Here is a 24,512-nt window from a genome sequence, read left to right as displayed (position 1 = left end):
CTGGAATGAATAATAACAATATTAGAAATATAATTAATAACAATGTGGCAAAATTTAATACCTGAAAATTATGATATTAGGGTCCCCTGTAAATGATTACATCTACCCATATATTTATTTTGTCTGTAAATTGCGTGTGTTCTCTGGTCTCTGTTTTGCTGGACGAAAAAAACCCCAGTTTCTGGGAGTAAAAACCTTTCTGAGGAAAAAACCTTGCTATCTACGCCTGAGACGGACTAACTCAGCCACGTAGTGAAAAAAGCCCAACATTTGATACATAGACGTTGGATCTGAAATTTTATCATTAGAATTTAGTTACATATTGGGATAACATTTGATACGGTCCAGTTTAGTGTTACGACGAATGGTAGTTTAGTTTAGTTCAGTTCAGTTTAGTGGTACGCCGTATATTAAAGAACGAACAACCAGCTGTGGTTTACATGTGGTTCGGAACCTCTAGAGAGAGGTGCAAATGCTGACCTATACCTCTCTCTCCTTAACTATCTCCTGAAATTCAGATTAAGCTGACTGTTCCGTGGCAAGGCATGAAATCTTTAACCGTTTTGGATCTGTATGATGATTTAATCAACCAGAATTTGGTTGATTAAATCATCTATTCGTATTTAAAGCTATATTAGACTGTTTTATCAGAGGATCCAATATTCGAATGGGGGTGGGGCATTTTCTATATGTGGTTTATGGAGCAGTGCATCTATCCGGTGAGATCCCGATAGATTCATTGCTGTGAATATTTTGTGATAACTGTTGCGTTGGACCTTGTAATTGTTTCTTGTTTTATTATCCACTTGGCCTTTTGAATTTTGGGCGCCATATGTGCATAGTAGGAGATATGTTTGTCAAAGATTATACCAAGGTTTATTCTATTTTTGGTAGTGGAGTGCCCTGAATATGAATAATAGTTAGGGTTATTATGAATACCATAGGTGATTTGCACAGACTTCTTCACATTAATGGTTACGTTGAGGCTTTGGAGGCGCGAGAAAATTGTTACCACCAATTCATTGGCAATTAATATTTTGTACGCCGCCAGTGGGTTTGGAAGTGATAAAGATTTAAAATGATCTGCATATGAAATGATATTGGAAGTGGTTTGGAGTGGATGCAACAACCCTCAGAGATGATCGCTGAAAGTCTTTCTCCTTGAAGTATATCTGAGGACGTAGCGACTCTGATGATTTCCTTGTAGCTAGATGTAAACACGAGGAATCTGTGATTGAGACTACAAAAGAAAACGCTGTTATATCATTTATCTAAAAGTGATTCTTAAGAATTTTCGCTGCTTCTTTCACGTTGAGTTATAAAAAGCTCATAACATCTTTAATATCCAGACAGAATATCACACTGAGGTTTTTCCGAGAATGCTGATTCTATCTGAATAAATATGCAAGCCAGATTAATGATGTATGTACCTGTTGGGCCAAGATAGAACTTTTAATTTTGAAATTAGGTAAGTAGAGCTGTTCTAGGTAATTGCAGTACGTCTGTAGCTGATGTGTTCAATCTTGGGAATGAAATTGAATTTGTAGATTCTCCAAATTCTAGGCAGGTTTATTTGACTGATATATATCTTGATAATGAGTACCAGAGGACTAGTGACATAATCTGGCGACCTTAATGACGACAGTTTGTGTGCTGTCCGCCGTATATGTATATCTAAAAAAATCAATAAATTTTCTGTTTATACTCCGGGACGACCAAATAGTCAGAGGAGTTAACAAGATAGACAGAATACAAGAAACAGCACCGTATTCAGCAGTCACAGACTTGAACCCCGGTCACTCAAGGCACGTGTACTTATGCACCCGCGCGCCTGACCACTAGGCTACGGCGGCCTGCTAGTGCCATCTTGGTGCAGGGAGTTTGCTGTTTTTCGAATAGTAAACTGGTTGACCAGCTGTCCTCGCAGGTATAACAGTGATTATTATCATCAACTTCCCGAGGAACTTCTACAGGATTTTTTCACTCTGCGGTTGAGGTGGTTAGTTTCAAGCGAGGACAGCAAAGTTTTTTCCTCCCGAAAACTCGAGTTTCCGCCCAAAAAACCGCAAACCGAACAGAGAACACACGCAATTTATATTTATGGACATAATATACATGAGTGGATGAGGGTGGCTTCGGGTAACTCTAATGTAGCTTTTTTCTTTTTTTTTTTTTTTGTTGACCAACTGTTTTGAGAGTGGATACTGGTTTTATTTACTGTCATTAGTAGTAGTGGCATGTGATGCAAGAAAGCAAGTGTATGAGCTTATGCAGCATCAGCCAAAAAAAAAATCACACCATTCCCTCCAAATGCCTGTCCAGTTCCCCCTTAAATTTATTCAACCTATCAACTTCCACAACGACAGATGGAAGTTTGTTCCAGCAATTAACCACCCGCTGGGTAAAGGCAAATTTCTGCACATCTATTCTACATCTGTCCTTTCTTAATTTGAATTTATGCCCCCTTAGGTTCGTAATCTGAACAAGTGGAAAGATCCCATCAGAATTCAGCGTGCTCAACCCATTCAAGGCCTTATACACCTCAATCAGATCACTGAGATCACTGGAGACTAGGCGCAGGTGCCTAGTCTCCAGCCACTGCAATTTGCAGAACTTAAGCCTCTCTTGGTAAGAGGATCCCTTCATTCCCCTCACCAATCTTGTTGCCCTTCTCTGTACGCGCTCAAGCAAATCTACATCCTTCCTAAAATGAGGCCTCCAGACCTGTACGCAGTACTCAAGGCGTGGCCTGACCATTGCCTTATACAGAGGGACAATCACCTCCTTTTCCCTGCTAGCAAAATTCCTATATATCATTGACAAAACCCCATGACCTGCCCTGGCAGCCTGTCTGCATTGCTCAGAAAACTTCATATCTGACTGCACAATTACTCCCAGGTCTTTTTCATTTTCTACCACCTTAAGTGTAGTACCACACAGTTGGTACGTTTCTCATTTCTTCTACCCATATGCAGTACTTTGCATTTGTCAAGGTTAAACTTCAGTTGCCACTTCTTAGCCCATCTGCCCAAATTATCCTACATTATCCAAATTATCCTAAACCTTGAACAATATTTCTTATTAGGTAGATACACTGCTCGCCAAAATTAACAGAACAAAATGTTATTGTGAACAGTTTCCGAAGGCGAATATTTGATATAATAGGCATCCTGGCATGCAAATTCCGAGTATCTACCACCTTACAGAGCCGCATATTATGCAAATTGTTCATGCCTGTAAAAACACCTTTGCGACCACATCACTTCGTTCCCGTTTTTGGGCTTGCTCAGTGAGACAGCCACATCTCCAGTACTCAGGATGCAAGTCATTGTCGTTTAGATGATTCTTTGAGATGGCGGGCCGTTGAACGACTTGAAGCCGGGGCAGTCGCAGGCGGAGGTGGCACGTTGGCTTAATGTGTCATGCAGTGTCTTATCCGCACAACGGACTTTACGCAAGGAAACCGGTGGGCTGTATCCCATTACCTTTGCTAGTCTGCGTTGGTAGCACAGTGGTATCGTCACCGTCCTCCCCACACCGGGTGGAAAAGGCCCGGGTTCGAATCCCGTCGATGACGCGAGGAACTTTAGTGGGCTTTTTTCACTCCGTGGCTGAGTTTGTCGGTCTCAGGCGTAGATAGCAAGGTTTTTTCCCTCAGAAACTGAGGTTTTTTCGTCCAGCAAAACAGGCAAATCGACCAGAGAACACACGCAATTTACAGACACGAATACGGGTTAATGTAATCATTTACGGGTAACCCTAATATAGTAATTTTTTTTAATTACCTTTGCTAAGGCAACGTTCAAAAAGCTTGCAATCCTTTCTGCAATGACTGCACCTGCGAATGTTTCAAATTCAGCTCAAGACTCTTCACCTTCACTGCGATGACGTCCATTTTCTCAACAAGATCTACAATTCTGGACTTGTGCTCTGTGTGTTGTGGTTTTTTTTTTTTTTTTTTTTTGAAACTCTACAAGTGTCCTACAACTACAACTCAATTTGGCAATGAAAATTCCTGTGCTCCTTTGCTCGGATGGCTGTTAACCGACTGACTTTGTTATTGGTGATTGATTGTGACTTTGCTACTAATGACTGCAGGACTTACTGAATTTAACCTCAACTGTTTATAAGGTTTGTGCCTACTTCTGGGCTAAATGCTTGTGTAAAGTTTTGTCGGTTGAATGGTACTGTTATCCTTAATTATTTTCTTTGATCTTGTTTTTTTTTTTTTTTATTTATGTTAATATGCAAAAGATTACTTGCATTGTTTACTTTGAAACCTCAAAGTATCATGTTTACCGCAATCTGTTGAGGTTATCTTGTGTACAGTATTTAATTTTTGTATAGTTGTATAAGTTCCTTTTTTTTTTTTTTCAAATTCAGCTCAAGACTCTTCACCTTCACTGCGATGTCCATTTTCTCAACAAGAGAAAATGGACGTCATTCTTTTTTTTTTTTTTCCCCTATTTTTGGCTCGTACTTTGTTGGGCTCTTGGCGTCTTTCTCTGCTGCCGCTGGTTGGTTGCCCCTGGTCTACTTTCCCGTGGTGGTGGTGGCGCGTTTCCGACCTGCTGATTCCGGGTAGCCAAACAGCCAGTTCACTTCTGGCCATTTCTACCGAATCCTCTAATTTAAAAGTGAAATGAGGGGGAGATGAACTAACGTTCCAGGTGTCGCCCAAGACAAATACATACATACATACCTTTTAGAATCAAAAAGAAAATTCCGACCAAGGTCTTGGACATTGAGCTAAACCTGGACACTGACCCTAAGGCAGAGAGAACATGCTGTTATAATGATATGATAAACATCTGGCAGACAAAATGGAAAATTTCCACCAAGGGAGCAGTTACAAGGAGATTCCTTCCGGACGTGACTATCCCCTCCTCTAAGTTAGCGCAGAAGTGGCTCTCTCTAACTCTTGAGACATTCTTCCTAGTCGCTGGACATGGCTCATTGAACGAGCTCTTTCAATTCGGCCTAATACCGCAGTAGCAAGTATTCCGCCTAATACTTGCTACTGCGGGGCCTAGGACAATCGGTTCCACCTTCTCTTCGAGTGCGCTCTCTACAAGGATCTGAGGCAAGACCTAGCAAATACCGCCCCTGTCACTGAAAACCAACTGGACATTCTGCTGCAGACACTAGAGAACTTGGCTGCCTTACAGAACTTCTCGACGCAAGTATTCACGCTCAGGAAAGCCTCCTACAGAATAAACAGGCTACAAATGGGGATCCCAGACAGCAGTGTAAAAATTATTTTATTAATTTTAAATTTTTTATTTATTTATTTTTATTTTTATTTTATTTTATTTATTATTTTTTTTATTTAATTACTTGTTTATTTTTATTTTTCCCCGCTCTCCACTAGTGTAGCTTCTTTTTTTATTACACCACGGGATTTTTTTCCCTCTCTCTCTCTCTGTTTTTTTTTTCCCTCTGGAATGGGCCCCCAGAGGAACCTGGCCCACCTTTTGGTAACATCAGGTGAGTCAGAGTCTCTTTTGAGACGGTAGTGTTTTACTGGGACTGGCCCACCTTCCCGTGGTGTGGACAAGTACCCAGGATCATCTGTCCAGGTGACTGATGCTTCTGGGTAGCCAAGAGGCCAGAACAGAACAACAGAACACACATAATACAAGCAAACCTACGTAACTCACATATCTGGCCCATTTGTAGTGATACTGTTCTTCACAGAGGTATGAGGCGGAGTTGAACAGACATTCTAGTAGCCACCCTTTACAAAAACACGTCCATTAACCACAAACGATCGCAGAGCTCGTTAAGACTGTTGCCATGAACATGTGCATTTGGAGCTCTAACAAATGGGGTACAGTTCTGTTCTCTGATGAGTCCCGTTTTAGCCTACGAACTGATTCTGCACGTTATTTCATCTGGAGACAACGAGGAATGCGGTACCATCCCTCCAACACCAAAGAAAGGAATGCTTACGATGGAGGCAGTGTTCTCGTGTGGAGCGGAATAACGATCATCAGCCGTGCCCCCTCTTCATGTTTTTGATAGTGGTACCTTAACTGCGCAGAGGTACCTAGAACAGATCCTCGAACCCTATGTGCGACTTTTTAGGGGTGCGGTTGTCCCAGATTTTCTTTTCAAGCACGACAACGCCACTGCACGTAGAGCACAAGTGGTGGAGAAATTATCTTTAAACCGAAGATATCCAACGACTACCGTGGCCAGCACGATCAGTAGACTGAAATCCGATCGAACGTGTGTGGGACGCCCTTGGGCGTCGTATTGCACGCCGACAGCCATCTCCTCGGTCACTTGGTAAGCTAAGGTCTGCACTGGTGGAAGAATGGGAATTTGTTGCCACAGAATCTTATATATACCCTTATATCGAGCTTGGTTCACCGTTGTCAGGCCTGTTTAGCAGTTGGAGGGGATCATACTCCGTACTGATATCATGTGACCATATTTTCGAGCATCTTGTATCGACTTCTGTAATGTGACCTATTTGGTAATTCTTATACAACCTCTATAAATGGCCCCTCATACCTGTCCGAAGTTTCTCTCTGCCTCCTTATTTCATCGTTATTCTGTGGTACACCACCATACCAAATTTTGTCCCGCTCCATTGGAAGCTGCATGAGTTCACCACGTGCAGTTTGCATTAAAGTGCAATGCTACATGTTCTGTTAATTTTGTCGAGCAGTGTAGTTCTGAGTTTGGCAGCTGAGATTGTGCAGGTGTTGTTTGGAATCATTCAGTTACTTCATTATGATATAATGGTGTATTTAGGGGAGGGGAGGAGAAAGCCCTCTTGTTGTTGTGGATTCTGCCCAAGATGAAGGTCGATGTACCTTCATTTTTGATTGTTGTTGTTCAAAGAATGCACTGTTTTCTTGGAGTTTAGGAATGGGGTGGGAGTTCTTCTTTTCTTTCATTCCTTATAACTTTACTGTTTACTTTTGAAACACAAAAGTTGTTTATAGTTGTAGTGTGAACCATTTCATTAAGAGTTTAGTTGCCATTTCATTAAGCATTTAGTCGCTTCATGATTGGGCAAGCTATTCAAAGAATCTCAAGAATACTGTAGAATTTTAGGATCATGCATTTTGTCTTTGTTGCTATTATTATTAATATCAATTTATTTCCAAAGAATTGTCCCTTTACAGCTATCCAGCTGCTGCAAATAACTTCTGTTTCCTTTTTTGTTCCCTTAGCAGTAAGATGATTTTAAGTTCCAGTTTATTGTGATCATATCTCTGCGTAAACGTTTTCAAAGATTAGTTGACGGTACATGCAGTGTTTTTTGAATTCCTAGTAATTTATTCTTAATTCACACAAAAATTCGGTTTTAATTAACTGCATATTTTCAGATATTTTACAGATTTTTTTTTTTAATGTTGCACTGTTATAAATTTTGTTTTTATCCTATTTAAGAGGAAGAAAATCCAGCCGGAGAAAATGAAGGAGATACAAACGAAGATCAAAGTATAATTAAATCACATCCACCGAAACGTTTAAATGTAAGTATGGAATGTTGACGTAATTAAAATTTTATACCAGGTTTGAATAATAATTCTTCCTCTTAATTTTCGGAATATATTTTCATTGAAAAAATAAAGCGCGAATGAAAGAAAGAGATTAAATACTGAAAAAAAAAAAAAAAAAAAAAAGTATGCTGGATAACCAATTTCAGCTGATTATTCATAATACCGTATTTACCACATAATTCAATTTTTACCTCAAATTATGAAGTAGAATTGCACGAATAAAGCACAATTCTTAGTAAAAAGAATTACTACGCGCAATGCTTTTATTGCAGTAATTTATTCGTAAGTGCAAAGAAGCTGTTTTCTGCTAGAGCACAATGGATTGCTTCAAGTATGCAACAGTAAAAGCATCAAAGAAGAAACTTTAGTAAATGGATAAAGGGTACGTCTAACAAAATTCACTGTTTCTTACGCATCCAGATGCCTACCAGCCATAGCAGTGGAGTACCTCAACTCCACCTCGATGGATCAAATTTAAACCTATTTTGGATGGAAACATAATCAAAAGAATTGCTGAATCACTACCCAAATAGAACATAGAAACTACAGCCCACAGCCTTTGGAACCACGTGTCAAAATTGCAAATCGGATCAGCTTGGAATCCGATGTAGTTGTTTTCAGTTTATGGGCGCAAAAGTTAATTGAGGCCATGTTACTCCTTTCAATGGATTTGCACGATACCAGATAGAATTCACATTATTAAATTCTCTCTTCTTGACATAATACTGTAATATCTGCTTGTTGGATTACTCTATCAATCTTACAATCTGTTCATCGAAAGAATATATGCATGTTTTATAGTAGTTCATAATCATTTTGGAGAAATATGGACACAATATAGTCAACAAAAGTGTACGAATGGGTAGAATGGTTTAGAAGTAGCAGAACAAGTTCAAGCAATCCATCACCCAAACAACGGAAAAGCTGCTCAAGTTAATGCTTTTATTCAAGAAAACGGACGGATTACTGTTCCCCCTCTGTCGTAAGATTAGACATAAATTACGAGTCTGCGTATTTGATCATACAAGACATCTTCAAATATCGCAAAGTTTTCTCAAGGTGGATCTCCAAACTTCTCGCGGGTGAGCATTAACGACAGCTGTCGGAAATGCATGCCATCCCCAACAGCCTAAAAAAATTCAAAGGTGTGCCTTCTTCCGGAAAGTCAGGTTTAAGTTGTTATGGAACTTGAATGGCGTATTCTGGAGCATTATCAGGAACACGGAGAGACTTAATAATACAAGATGTTGTGCCATGTTGAAAGAGAAATTTAAACCTACTCGTAATAGTAAAATTTTTGCATATTTTTAAAATTTTTTGAAGAAAAAATAAATTGTATTTACTTTCCAATTATCTTCATAATGCATAAATGGCTTTCATATTTGCAGGCCGTTTTCATTCATTTCATTCCAATTTATATTTGTAGCGTCTTGAAGAACAACCAAGGAAAAACGTACTAAGCGATCTAGAGGGAGGAGATGGAGAGGAATCAGCAGAAAATAAAACAGAGGTCAGAGTTCAATATAAATTTGTTGATCGCAATGCAGTCCTTTTGTTGATCTTAATAAAGTCTCGATAATCCGGGATAAACAAGACCATAACCAACTTGGATTGTGCGAATGATAAAATAAAAATAAAGCACATTTTAAATTTTATTGATTAAATTTAATAAAAGGCTTTTACTTAATCAAAGAAAGAAAAGACGGTAAATCTATGAAGTTATGAAACAGCGTTAATTTCCTTTTTTTAGTAGTTACTTCAGATTAAGCGGATCTCGGATTAACGAGACTCTGGCTATCAATGCTTTTATGTACTTTGTGACTATAGAAGGACCTGAAACTTTTGAAAGAATCGATGTTAAGGTTAAAATTTTGCAACGCAAATGGCGAATTGATTGAAATTCTTTTTTTTAAATAAATTTAATTTCTCATTAACATGCTGTTCTTATCTTCGGATAAGAAGGGCATGTAAGAAAGTTTGTGTTCTGGTTATGTGCTGCATCAAATCTTTGATAAGCTGTAATAGGGCTATAAATTTTTGGACTGAGATTTATGATTGAAAAGGATGCTACAATTAGCCACTGGTTACCATCGCTTCGACTTTACTATAGTAATGCCTTAATCTGGATAATGGATGAACAGCGAATTGTGCGGAGATAACGTATACCAGATATATTTAATTCCAGTGATTGCGCTTCTGTGTTCTTGTTCCCCAGGGATAATACGGGTTATTATAAAGGATAGCTGTGAGCACTAACGAGTTCACTGTAGATTGAAAAAGAACTCTAGTTTTATTATTATTTTGTTTTTTTCTTTTGGGTTCTCCAAAATCTGCAAGCGAATTGATGACATATCCTTCAAATACTGATCATAATTTAGGACAAAGTGTATTTAACATCAGCCTTAAAATGTCCTTGTACTATGTAATTGGAAGTCATACTCTTCATTAACTGCGTATCATCAAAGTATTTGCCTAACATTTCTTTAAATTTACATACATTTTCCTACTCCATACTCAAAGGTAGAAGTTTACCTCAGTGACTAACCTTTCAATAAAAGCAAATTTTCTTACGTCATGCCTGCAGTTTTCCTTCCATAGACTAGTGGTTGTTCCATTGATTTTGACGCTAAACTAATTTCGGTTGTGTGGCATCAGCATTGGGTCTGTTAATTGCGTATATTCTATGGTCTATTTATCTGTTTTCCTGGATGAAAAGCCGATTTTTCTCAATAAATCCCCTAATTTCGTGTACTGGTGTAAAAAGTCCCATCGTGATTCCTTCCATCTTGACGGGGTTCAAGCCCAGGTTTTTTCCACTTATGGCTTTCTTGGTGAAAAAATTAAAATAAAAATCACAAAAGGTGTTGATGGCTTGCAAGATAACGATACAAATCAATGAAAGTTGTTTGAAAGTACGTGATACAACAGTGAACTTCTGGTATTATATGTGTAACCTTTTCTTTAACAACATGCTGCCATGCTGTTAAGGAAAAGGTTCAAAAATTCTTGATGATACTGAAGCTTACTCTTCAACTACAGTGTTTCATAACACATTAAATCACGCTCATTCGCTTTGCAGTGAGACAGATTTTCATTACCTTGTGTTTTTGCAGTTTGTCGGGAAAATGACAGGCGAAAGAATCGAACAACGAATCAACCTCAAATTTTTTAACAAAACTAAAGAAAACACCAACTGAAAATTACGAGTTGTTACTTCAAGTTTATAGGGAGAATACCATCATGAATTGTTGAGGAGGCTTCCATCCTGCAGTGGGTTGATAATGGCTGCACTTTACTTTTTTTTACCTTGTCAAGAGCTCGCGTGTTTAAATGGCATAAAAGATTTTTAGAAGGAAGATAAAATGTGGAAGACGATGAGCAGCCAAGCCGCCCGGTATCCATGAAAGCTGATGAAAATGTGGACCAGGACATTGATTAGTAGCGATCGATGTTTAAGCATTAGAATGGTTGCATCGGAACTCAGTATGGACAAAGAAACGGTTAGACAAATTTTAACTGAAAATTTAAGAATGAGAAAAGTGTGTGCGAAGATGGTGCCAGAAATTTTGAATGATGAACAAAGAATGAAGAGACTCAATTTGCGAAAATATTTTTAAAAAAATTGAAGAAGATACAGACTTTCTGAGTACTGTAATTACTTTCGATGAAAGTTGGCTGTTCTGGTACGACCCAGAAACTAAACGACAGTCAGTGCAATGGAAGACGAAATAGTCTCCCAGGCCAAAATAAGCAAGAATGTCAAAATCAAAAATGAAAACAATACTTCTTGTTTTCTTTGATATTAAAGGAATTATTATGGCTCAATGCGTTCCACCAAATCAGACTGTCATCGAGCATACTACATTGAAGTTCTGACAAGGCTGCGTGAAAAAATTGGAAGGAAGCGACCTGAATTGTGGAAGGATGGCTGGATGCTCCTTCAAGACAATGCTCCAGCATACAACGTTCACTCTATTTGCCAATTTCTAGTAAAAAAACAAATCCCTGTATGTAAATGTGCATCTACTCGCCAGACCTAGCCCCTTGTGACTTTTTTCTCTTCCTTAAACTGAAAAGTGTACTTAAGAGAACCTATTTTCAGTTTACTGAAAGCATACGAAAAAAGCCGTATAGAAGTTTACAACTAATCGACTAATTTGCATATAATCGATTATGCCCATCACTAAAAGTTACACCGGGCTCCTCTGAACGATCGATATTATAACATCCCCGAAGAATAAACTGGTTTATTATTTCATTATTGTAGTCTTTAAAAAAAAAAAAAAAAAAAAAAAATCCTTCTATTATGTACTCTGCAGTAAATAGAATACCAGAACACAGTGTTATTTCTGTAGTAAAAAAAAAAAAAAAGCTCGTATGGTGTAGATAAAGAAAATAACTCACGCATGCTTGGGTTATTTTCTATATCTACATTCGTTCGAAAGATGAAGGAATCTGCCAGAAGACTAGCAGCAGTTTCTGGCTTCGTCCTGCTATCGTCAGTGTTTATTTACGATGCAGAAAAAAAAAAATTATTTATTTAAAAAAAAAAACTTTCTCTCTATCGTAATGATAAACTTGAAATTGAACGATTAAGCACACTTCTGTGCGGTTTAATTACTGTACTGTACTGCCCTGAGGCACATATTGGGGAAAATGAATGTTCCGTTTATACACTAATCAAAGAAGTGTACAACTAATCATTTTGAAAATAAATACGTGTGTAATCATTAACTGTATTTACTCTTAACGGCTGTTGCTGCCTCTAATACTGTTTTTTAAACCTTCTGTTGCAGATTTAGAGAGGCCCTGAGGCACATATTTTTAGACATTTTAAAAATGCGATTACTGGGGCCCCGGACCAACAATAATTGTACCCTTGACCTTGGGAGTCCTGGAGCAACTGTACCACTGCACCTCTGTAAGTCTGATCCTCAGTATAGTGAAGTGGCGGATCCAAACTGTCTTCCTGGTGGTGTTGGGGGGGGGGGCATATAACAATGATGATATATTTGTAGGGAAGAACGACGTAACGGTAGTGACATGTGAATGGAATGACAGTACAGTAATTAAAAATTAAGCTCGATTTTAACTTTAATTATCTCAAATTTTTAATATCGTATTTTTTCCAGTTTGCTCAGGCTCTTGAGGGAAAGGCTCCAAATCATCCCCTACTGGATCGGTCATGGATACAATGTGTCCAGCACTAAAAATACCTTTTGAATAGAAACCTGCTTTGTTGCGAACTGCTTGTCATATTAGAAATGTCCTTGTCAGTAGCGCCATCTATCGCACATTATGTTTAAATTGTCAGAGAAACAATTTTATCTGAAGTACAGTACAGTACTATAAAGAAGAATCTTTGTTGATTGCAATAGGAACTTAACGTTTAAGATCTCTAAGACGCTGAATACAAACCGATTTCATTAAAATTATAATTACAAAAATTATAAAAGCACTTCACTTTATTTGCGACTGTAAAACTTTACGCAGTTCATAGTGTTTTGACTTGTTGCTTGAGATATTTTTTCATTCGAATTTAAGAATTTTGCCTAAAACTGTCATTCTGAAATAAGCTTTTAAATGTAAAAAAAATAAAATAAATAAAATAAATAAAAAAATAATAAAATAAAACTTTTGCCGAATTTCAGACAAGCTTTCGGTTTTGTCTGGTCTATTATAGCAATTTTGAAGTACACGCCAGAAAGCGTTGTTAAGTACAATATCGAGTCTAATTAAATTTTACGTATTAATCTTCTTAATTAGTAAATCAGTCTTACAAGACTGATCCCCTAATTAGGAACATTATTACGGAAATGAAACATAAATAGGAAATTAAATAAACTAATTAATTTACGAACTATGTAATAATAAAAATGACTGATTTACTAATTAAGAACACTATGACGTAAATTAAACATAAATAGGTAATTAAATGAACCAATTAATTTACAAAATATATACAGTAATAATAAAAATGACAAATTACGCTATTGAAGGAGCAGCTGCTCCTTCAATTCAATTAAAACGATGGTAGCATAAAATGTTTAATATTCCTGCCTGTTTTAAGTCGTAAAAAAAATTTTAACGTCACATTTGAAATAACGAATTCCATTTTTAATGAATGAAGTGTTCTAATTATGGAACGGGTGCTTAACCAGAGAGAATTACTTAATATTTTAATTTAAGACGGAAAATATGCACTTTAGTCAGGGCTTAAATAAAACCGGCACTCACCTCATGATCCGTTTAGTTGCATGAATTATATAAAAAAGGGGTACGTGAAGGCCTCAGATAAAAAACTAAAAACGTAAAACTTTACAGTTTTACGTTTTAAAACTGACAACTAGAGGATGACGCGGTGCACCTCTTCCTCCTCTGAGTTTAATTTTAATTTTTACCCAAGATTTTTAACTTATGATTTTAGTTTTTAATCTGAGGCCTTCCCATATCCCCTTTTTTATATAATTCATGCAACTAAAACGGATCATGAGGTGAGTGCTGGTTTTATTTAAGCTTTGACTAAAGTGCATATTTTCCCCCTTAACTTTCTGCATTTAAGCTCTTGCTATTTTTAATTATAGTATAATTTATTAACTCCAATAAAGGCAGATTTTAAATATTTTACAGACCCATAGGTTAAGGACTTGCTTTATCAGACCTTTGTGTTGTTTTAGGCGCATCATCAACTCAGATCATATTGCGCCGTTGTATTATGTCTGTATATAAGTGTGTGTTCACCGGCCTATTTGTACATTGTGCGGGTTGAAAAAATTCGGAATGACTCGAGAGGGAGGGGACCCTACTTCCTCCATTTGAGATCGTCTAACTACAGTCCCAGAAACCTTTAAAAATTCTCCGCTTACGTCGGGACTTGAACCCGTATCTCTCCCAATAGGTGACAGATGACGAAACCACTACAGTGTCACTGAGGACATAATCAGAATTTCACACCAAGTCGGATATCACCATTTCATCCGACTGTACTTTTGTATTAAAACGTAGAGCGCACAAGGTACTGACTAACAGATTATTTTATTATTTTTTTAAACATTAAGACACTTTTCCGTCGTCATTTTAAACATTGGAGGTTATTACAACACTTCAAAACATTGCACGAAATTTTAAAAGAGTTTTCGTATGTATTTACAACCGGTGTTTTTATTTTTTATTACTTACCTTTTTAATTTTTGCAGGAAACGACCGAAGAAAATCAAGATGTGGCGCCTACTTCGGAGCCAGTTTGACCGGTATGAAAACAAATTAATTTTAAGTCTTCTGGAAATAGAACTATAAATGTCTAGAATCTATTGTTTGTCAAATGAAATATTACTACGCTATTCGCAATATTGGCTATGTGCGAAGTGGATGAAGGCCTATCCATTATTGAGAAATATGTATATTCATGGATGGGTCTTTTATAGGTGCGGGCATCATCATTAATACACGTCAAAGAGATTTTTAGTTTTACTGAAATAAAGTGAATTCACTGAGTTCCAGATGATGGTAATATTGATTATTTAATATCCTTTGTTTCAGCCAGCTCTACGCAAATTACACTTTTTTTTTCTTTTCTTTTTTTGCCTTTTTTTCTCCATTTATAAATGTTTAAAATGTTTAAAAATGGAGTTAAGGTAGGTCCATATTTTTGGTGGAAGAGGAGAGTGGTATAGCAACATCAGAAAAAAGAAGGGGACAGATCCGACCTTTAGGGAAGTAACAGCAAGAAAAAATTGTTCTCTTTACAGATAGTGCAGAATCAGAACATGCTTTTGGAATAATCTTAGCACTTACACTATTCTTCCTTCCGCCCCTTCCATCGCGGATCGCGGAACTTCCCTTGAAATGAACTCGAGCAGAGTGTGCCGTGATCTAGCAGACTGCTCGAGCTTATCACTAACGGCGTTGCCACCCGAAATAACATTTTGTTGTTGTAAAGCTTATTCATGGAAACCGGCAATATCTCTTTGGTTTATACTCTGACAAGCCCATATAGATCAGAGGATTTAACAACTAGCCATTTGTCAATGAATGTTATCGTTAACAGTATTTTGTGGTTAGCTGAAAGATGTGATCATCGGATCTGTTCATCCCATAATAAAACGGGAGGATGCAATAAATTGTGTGCATAATCGGACCTTCGTCGACTTATAGATCAGCTTAAACAATCTCCATTGCTGGCACGGTACGAAGAATAATTTCCTAGACCACATAGTGACTGGGGATGGGTCAGGATGACAAATCTAAAATGTGGTACATGAGTGGCTAATCAAATACAAAATACCCGGATAGTCTTTTCTGACTATCCAGTTATTAGTTGGACGAACCAGTCATGAGGTTCAAAATTCAATGAGGTTCCTTACGACTTGTTCGAATAAAGAATTATTTTTTTAACTTTCGCTGTTTGCATCGCCTTCCTCGAATTCAAGAATATGGAGTCAACAGCATGTTGCTTTCAACCTTTTTTTTGTTTCTGCGTGGTCTGAATAACATTCATTTAAAATTTCATTAAATGCCATAGCTGCAGACCATGAAAATAGCGTACTTTTATTTTGATCATACAACGGTGTGGTCTCAGTCAACGGTAGGCCCGCTATACCGTGACCAACCGCTCATCACGCATAACTAATCGTGCTAATTGTTATCAGTTTCAAGGATACTTTTTCATTCAGGTTTAAACAGCCGTGACGAATTAAGTGAAACACCTCAATTGCAGATACCTCAAGGATGACCGTGATATGAGAAAGAACTGTGCATCCTTGATTCCATAAGTGTCCAATCATAAACTCATCCATGTGTGCAGAGCGGAGATATAAGGAGTACACTTGTGTGGAGATATAAAGTGGTCCACATTGTTCAAGGCAGCTCTAAGAAGACACTGACTTTTGGGGTTTGTAAACCTTACAGTGGACAGCTGTACAGATTACAGCCTACTAAATCCGTTGCCCTCTATCAGGATACAATATTATTGAGTTTAAACGATGACTTAATCTCTTTCGATATTTTATCAGGAAAGTGCGACAAAAAAAATGCAGTATTCGCAATAAACATGTAAAAACGTGCAATTCTCGTTAGGAATTAGAAGAAAGGAAAGAAATCTTGAATGATTTTTGGACTTGCAATTTTTGAGGAAGTTGGTGTATTTTTAAAACGCCGGCTTCCGTAAAAAAATCATTTTTTTTTCTATTCATTTAACATATATGTACAGAAAGTTCGTAATAATGAGATAGATTTTTGCTTTCGATTTTGAGAATATCATTTTTTTTTCTTTCTTAAATGTGTATTTTTTTTTTTTTTTAACAGATGGAATCCGTACAGGGAAGGAAGGCATCATTTGTGGAAAGGCCAGCGACATGTGACTTTCTCCACTACCATAGACTTTGGCATATCTAATTTTCCAATGCCCAGTTTCATCTGCAATAGTTTATTTTCTACTTCTAATGACACGTGATTCACCTACTCTTTATCTCAATTCGTCTTGCTAACACTGATTACTTAACTTTTGTGCTTCGGTCCAGTAATAAATTCAGACTTGTATGGTGTTCAAGAACTACGAAATGAATTTAATACGAAGTACTTGGTGGTGCGAATGACTATATAAAAACACAAATTTGAATTAGAATAGGAAATTATTTTTCACAGCGTGTTTTCCAGGTTATAAAAAAAAAAAAAACGTAATTTCACTTGGTGGACAAGCACTTCTCGTCTTAAATATCTTTTCAGATGAACGCGTATCCTGGATTATAATTTTGAGTAATGTTCCGATAATCACAACACATTCATGATTTCATAAATTGTAAAAAGAATGTATTATTTCCAATGGTGTAGATATGCAATGCTATATTCACATCTTCAGCTGCTACCTGGTTGCATCGTGGTGTATTGCATCGATCGCTCTCTTTTCCTTAAATCTGTTAACAGATCATTCAATAACCAGGGAACGTTGGACAAAAGTGCAGTCAATTTAATCTGATGGTCATTGAAACTGGATACACAGGGGCGCCCACCAATTTTTGCTGTACAGGTAACTGTTGCGTTTGCTTTTGCAGTTGAAGAATTTGAACTTGCATCATTGTTATCGCTCAGGAACAACCCATCCATCTTGTCTTAAACAATATTCATCATAATCAGTTTAGTTTATGAAGTAAGGCCAAAACAAGCGTTCTGATTATAACATTGAACCTACTGAACCGCATCTGTACATAACTAATATTTTGATAACGTAAAATATCTACCGAGGGATCACCTAGGATCACCCCCTCCCCCCTGTAACTGATGTCATCTTCATTTACTTGATTTATCTGTTTCTTCCAGATAAGTCTAGGTTGCCCATTTTTTCTAGGTTAGCTTAAGCTACCCATTTCTAGTTGTTGCATTTGATTACCTTTTAAAGAATTTGTCTAATCTCTTCAGCCTCTAATTATTTCCCCACTTCTGCAAGATTAGATAGGAGTTTGTTCTAACATTCAATTACTCTTTGGTTAAAGCTTTTTTTTTTTTTTTAACCCGTATCTATTCTTCAAATATTCGAACGCAATTTAAAATTATATTCCCTTATAAACGTTACCTAAGAAAGAGAAGAGACGACCTGAGAGTTCGCTCAACCATTTTAAAATCTTAGTTGCTTCTATTAGGCGTCACACAGATGTCTGGTTCCCAGATGGGTTTAACTTAGGCTTGGAGGATTTTGGAGTTCATGATTGGGAGATCATTTTGGCAAGAGTGGAATTATGCAAGAAACAACGTGTCTCTTTGCATAACTAGTTTGATAAAGCTGTTATTAAGTCACAAAAGAACAGAATGTAAAGAGTAATTTTGATTTAATATTTCAACTTCAATGATTCTTTTGATACTTTCCATGAGGAAGCAACCCACTTAAGGCAATTGACAATGAAAAAAAAATTGGCGTTTGTGCAATTCGATGTCAGTAGTGTAACTAGACCGCTAGAACAGCACATGTCGTTTCATTGGCAGAACTTGACAACCTGGCACCTTGGAGGTGTCCTGATTGAGGTCTGTAAGGCTCTGGGATGGATAACAAAATGATTGAAGGCGAATTTTTCGCTGTTATAAGAGATTCCAGAATTAGGAGACCATAAAATCAAATTACGGAAGAAGTTTAGGCAGGATTATAGGAAGTTTTCTTTTACCCAGCAATTAATGGAACAAGTTACCTTCGTGGGTAGTTGAGGCTGAAATTTATTATTATTATTATTTTTTTTTTTTTTTTTTTTTTGTACGGTGCAGAAAAAGCTGCACCGTACAAAAAAAAAAAAATAATAATAAAAAAATATATATATATCCAAATTAACTTTCTTTATGCATATGAAAAGGCAAATCAAACTCATTAGTCAGTTGTCCCTCCGTTATTTCAAAGAAGAACAAGCTGTAGATTATTTTATTGATATCCCATATTTTACTTACTATTAGATATTTTATGTGATATTTTAATAACAGATCAAATAATTTATTATTATTATTTTTATCATGGTGGCGCATTTGTCGCTTTCAAGTGTTTACTCAGAAGCAGACGATATGTAGCTTTAGTACTGTGAAATGGTGATCTGTAAGTCAAACTGCAACGCATAATTTAATTTTTATCAGCCATTAATTTTATTTCTGGTTAATGATTTATAGAGATATTACCTATGAGAAGTTATTGATAACCTGCCCTAAAGTTTATCATACTTTTAAAAATAAGTATTCAGAGTTGCAAATTTAACTGGCCCTATAATATAATTCCTCTCACTATACTTCTCGTTTATGAATTATGGCCTTGAGTGTTAACTATTGATTTGGTGCTTACTGGAAATTTAGTAATTTAGAGCGGCAGTTATCTAGGGTATAACAGAACTAAAAGTACAGCAGGTAACCAAATATCCAATTAATATTCTGTTTTTAGCTTTAGTTTTTATAGAAGCAACCTGATTTTTATTTTTTATTATTATTTTTTTTAATCAAAATGATATTATAATAGTAAATGCAGTGAACAATCTGTTATTCAATATTTTTTCCGATCTGACTTCACCAATATTAGGCAAATTCACGTTCAGCTGCCAATCTAGTAAACCGAACTAGTACCTTTATTCAAAAATAACCGATTTGCGATAAAGGTACAGTACTCTATAAGCAGCGATATTTATTTTAAACCAGATAATACGAGTATTTGACCATCTTCAAGGTCTATTGGAATTGAATAATAGATTGTTTACCTCATATATGTTAATTTAAAAAAATAATAATAATAATAATTTGTGAATGTGAATAAACAATAGCTTTTCTGGAACCTTAATGCCCAAGACAACCCGTCTTTTCTTGTTTGTTTGTTATTTGGAGCATTAGCAACTAAGGCCATATTGTTCCGAGGATATGCGGTGGTCATTCCCTGACCTTTCCGCATCCTCCCTATGTTGGTGGGCACGGGCTCGAACCCCGGTCTAATCAAGACAAGAATCGTGTGCTACGCACTGCTGCTCCTAGCTACAGAGGCGCCCTATGTTTTCTTCTTTTTCGATAAAGGTCTGGTATCTTCAAAGAATTGAAGCCCAATATTTTATGCGCTGACTGTCGCTGTTTTTCTTACGAGCGTATTCAGTCCATAACATTCATTGCAATTTACTGCACGTCTGATTATTTCATTTACCAGCAGTACTTTACGACGATCTGTTTTGACAGCTTCATCAATTCAATTCTCCGACTTCCAAACGTGAGTGGTCTTCTCATAACAAACATTGACATACAGCGAAATATGCCACAAAAAATCTTTCTCAGAAATGGCTTTTTTATAGCAAAGCCAACAAAAAAAAAAAAAAAAAAATCAGGAATTCTAATTTAGATATTTGTAGAGACATATATATCTTCTCTTCCTCCTCCATCCTAGTGATCAAACAGATTCCGAAAGGAATCTAAGTTTGCGTTCTTTCTTTATTTATTTTATTTTATCTTGTTATTTATTTTTTTTTTTTTATTAATTGTTAAAATGCCCAAAACTATACTGCCTGGCTACGTTATTAGGACCATGGAAGTTTGGGCTATATGCAAAAATATGTAAAGCAAAGAGGTCGTGGAGAACTGATAGGAGCTCACGGACTTTTAAAAAGGCAAGATTATTGTTGCACGTTTAGTCGGTGGTACGGTAGAGAAGATGGCTGCACTTGTCTTATGTTCATATACTGGCGTTCGAGTCTTTAACGAAAGGAACAAGGAACCCCCCCCCCCCACCTCCACGCGAAGAACCCTTCAAAGAATGCACTACGGACAGAATTGAGGACAGTTATTTGGTTCGGGCTAACGACGTTATTAACTTATGGTCCTAATTGACCATGGAGTTTAGAACAAAGATCCAAAAAATATATATATCGTCATTCATTGTTACTATGATATTAAGGTATAAGTTGCGCACAGGAATGCTGTGCTATTTGTGTGAAATATTTGTTTGAATTTCCAACTTTTCATGTATTTGCTCTGTTTACAATGGTTTTCGAATCAGAATACAGTACGTGTTTTGTTTAATTCAGGTTAAATCGACTTTTCTATGGAATGCTTAATATTGCTTCTTATGTAACAGAGGAACACTTGTTTATGTTATGTTTGTGCTATGTTATGTGTAGCTTTTATGGAGATGCTTTTAACAAAGTAACAAAATATGTAACCTACTTTCTTTGACATACATTTTTTTGAGCAATAAAGTTTGTATACTTCGATTATTAGAGTTACTGCATTTTTACTTATGCCATAAAATTGAATTTACGACTGAACAGATGTGATTTATTTTGAAGGATAAAGAAATTTTAATTAGAAACCAGTGCGGATTGTAGCGGCCCTCTAGCATAATGGGGAAAGTAAAGTATCCACATTCTTTCCGAACGAATGCACATAATTAAACCAGGAGTAAAATACTATTTCCTCTGAGGTTTAAAAGTTATAATTTAACTAACTTGATAATTTCATTCGCAATTTCGAATATTCACTTTTTTGTGTTTCATCATTGCTGACCTTTAGATTTTTTGTAAATCTATGGTCAGGTTTTGTAAATAATGGTCAGCGATGGCCATTATTTTCTGTCTGAAGACGATATCAGATCTTCACGTTATGTGATACGACATTGGGTGGAATTGCTCCTGTTTCGAAATCCGATATCGTAAAGAACAAATGTTTTTCTAGTATTAACCCATTAATTTGTAAACCAAACCAAAATGTATATAAATAAGTTAAATAGGACTTATAAAACTTTTTTTCTACTGTACTGACTAAACCCTTAAAACAGGCAGCGAAGTTGAGTATGGGTTGTTTGATATCATGATGCTTCATTGCTTACCCTTTTGAGGATGGTATTTCGAAAAGTGTCTCGCTTCGAGGCAGCGTTTATCAGCTTGCTTTTTTTTTTTTTTTTTTTATCTTTGATTAGGATGGCTTATTTGTTTATGGAAAACTGAGATTCAAAAATATTAGGCACATGATCAATGAGTTCACTCGTTTATGGTTTTGGTCCGTAAAAATATGAAGATTTTATGGATCCTATTTTCTCTCAGGGTTGGATTTTCACTTATTACGAAGAAACGTTTCTAGTATGTTTTTATTTTTCGTATTAATTTATTATTCAACTTATTTTCTTTTGATTACTCTGTTTTAATTCATCTAGATACAATAGTTATTTCCGTTGATTTCTTAACCATCAAGTTATCTGATCAGGAGCAAGGTTCTATAACTATCTACATGATACTTAGAAAAAAATAAAATAAAAATCCCCAACCGTGCACTGAATTTAATCCAGAATTCTCTGCCAGCCAAACTTACAACTGAAGGCCGCCGTAGCCTAGTGGTTAGGCGCGCGGGTGCATAAGTACACGTGCCTTGAGTGACCGGGGTTCAAGCCCGTGACTACTGAATACGGTGCTGTTTCTTGTATTCTGTCTATCTTGTGAACTCCTCTGACCGTTTGGTCGTCCCGGAGTATAAACAGAAAATTTATTTATTTATTTATTACAGCGCTTAAAACAAGCGGGACACGTCTACTGAACCGGCATTGCGAAGCGTGAGACTGCGTAGTGCGAATGAGCATGCAAATTGCGAACACGTGACTGCCACGTAAGTTATTTTTGAAACGTGAATTGCCTATTACAGATAATCCATGCTTTGACTTACGGTGCTGTTGGGCATTAAGTCATGTTTGTTGGGAACATGTGTAATCAGTAAACGTTATTTTATTAGGATTGTTTATAAAACAAAGTACCAGTTAAGTATATATTTTAATTATTTATTTTTATTTAAAATTTAAAAATGTAACTTCTAAATTAAAAGGCACTGTTTCAAAAACAGGATTATATGGCATCGCATATCACCTTTGTCTGGACAAAAACACCTCACTCAAAAATGGGGCTTCTGGTCACCCGAACTCGGACTAATTCTGCAATGTTCTACTACCACATAGCCTCACGGCTTTGTTGTTCAAAACATATGTACTTGCTGGATTCATTTCTACAGAATTGACCGTCGAATTATCCAATAAAATTACAATTCAGGATTTCTAGATGCACCACAGCCGTTAATATTGACAGGATAGCGTATATTTACTCAAATATTTTATACCAGAAATAATCATTCGAAGAATATTCGCCCTCCACATTTACCTGTAACGCTACTGGCCAATCCAAGAACTGGATTTGTCGATTTTCAAAAGGTTTGCGGATTCGTCCATTTATCTAACCATAATCGGAAAGTGGGTGGTGTTGGCAAATGGACTACCGTATTCGTGAGGTCTAACTGTATCAGTGCTCAGCAATGGTACCCTGCCCGCAAAACTGGATATTAGAGGAGTAGAAATGCTTTCTCTGGAGTGGTGAATCACGGTATACGCTGCTTCAATTTAATGGAAGAATATTTCTTGATGTCCCAATACTTTTGATAATACAGTGTATCTATAACAGCGAAGAAACTAGGTTTCCATCATGTTACTCTTTTCTGTTGCCATGTAACGAGCGCGGCACGAGATTTCCATGAACCAGCTATCTGGTCTTCGGAAGCTAGATTATGAACCCCTACTTCACGAAAGGAACGGGGGACAAGGGTCAGAAGCAGAAAATCGTTTTCTGAAATGGTCGCCAATGTCTTATCGTCTGGTAAAGGCCAACGAAAACAGTTATGCCAACCTAACCCTGCTTTGCATTTCAGTCCGTTTGCATTTCCATTTACTCTGAGGCCTCAAACTATCTTGATCACGGAATCGTGTCTTATTTATGGGAATCATGAACTGTAGCCAACCTCCCCATCCTCTCTTCTTCATTCGTCCGGTTACTTTGTTTAACAATCTGATTAGATTAGCAAAGGAGGAGTTCTATTCGTCAGCAGAAATAATATTTGTGTAGTTAACTATGGTATTTTACTGTATTTTAATTTAGATTGAAGAATTAGAATTGAGAATTGAAGTAAACAATATTAACATACTATTAATAGTTATTTAGTAGCAGTGACGTAGACTGAAGAGCTGGCGAATACGCAATAGTAGGAAATGATCATGTTATCTGCAAACACCAAAAATAATTGCCGGAAATTTCGATATACATGATATATTCCGTGGAAACAAGTCTTTCTAATTTTAGCTAAAATTATGCTAAAGGTAAAATTATTTGAGTCATCTTACTTCCTGGAGTTGACCGTTTTTCTTTCTTAATTTTTCCTTCCACATCAAAGAACATTTGAAATGGCGTCTGTAACATTTTCTCGGTGTTCGCTACCGATTGTAGAGTTATGCAGACGATATACAGAACTTCAGAAAAGAGACTACTACACTCACTGTTGAAAAGATAACTATAATTGCGAAAATCTCAGCAAGTAACTGTTTGAATGATTCTTTGAATGAAAGATCAGTAAGGAGAATGGACGTAACACAAAAGTCAAGTCGATGTGGGAAGGTGGCTGAATGTGGCAGTCAAACTGTCTTTCTTATTCGAGGCCGTCCTCGGATCATCTTCATGCAAAGTGACCGCTATCTGG

The 24,512-nt window shown here is 36.7% G+C and overlaps 1 protein-coding gene across 2 annotated transcripts in view; it reads left to right on the top strand.

The window, feature by feature from the left end:
• The window catches only part of LOC150084923 (uncharacterized), a 56,010-nt gene extending 38,895 nt beyond the window's left edge, over positions 1–17,115 (top strand). For both annotated transcript variants that reach the window (XM_090375651.1, XM_090375650.1), the window contains 4 exons: positions 7,408–7,493; positions 8,947–9,030; positions 14,717–14,770; positions 16,824–17,115. In XM_090375651.1, coding sequence (XP_090231777.1) covers positions 7,408–7,493; positions 8,947–9,030; positions 14,717–14,767 — 221 coding nt within the window. In that variant the 3' untranslated portion in view covers positions 14,768–14,770; positions 16,824–17,115. The remainder of the gene's footprint in view (positions 1–7,407; positions 7,494–8,946; positions 9,031–14,716; positions 14,771–16,823) is intronic.
• Positions 17,116–24,512: the final 7,397 nt, after the last annotated feature.

Source organism: Mastigoproctus giganteus, chromosome 6 (assembly GCF_048544385.1).
Source record: "Mastigoproctus giganteus isolate SK-2022 chromosome 6, ASM4854438v1, whole genome shotgun sequence".
Lineage (NCBI taxonomy): Eukaryota > Metazoa > Arthropoda > Arachnida > Uropygi > Thelyphonidae > Mastigoproctus > Mastigoproctus giganteus.
Note: the sequence above shows the minus strand (reverse complement) of the source record. Positions and strands in the feature narration are given on the sequence as shown.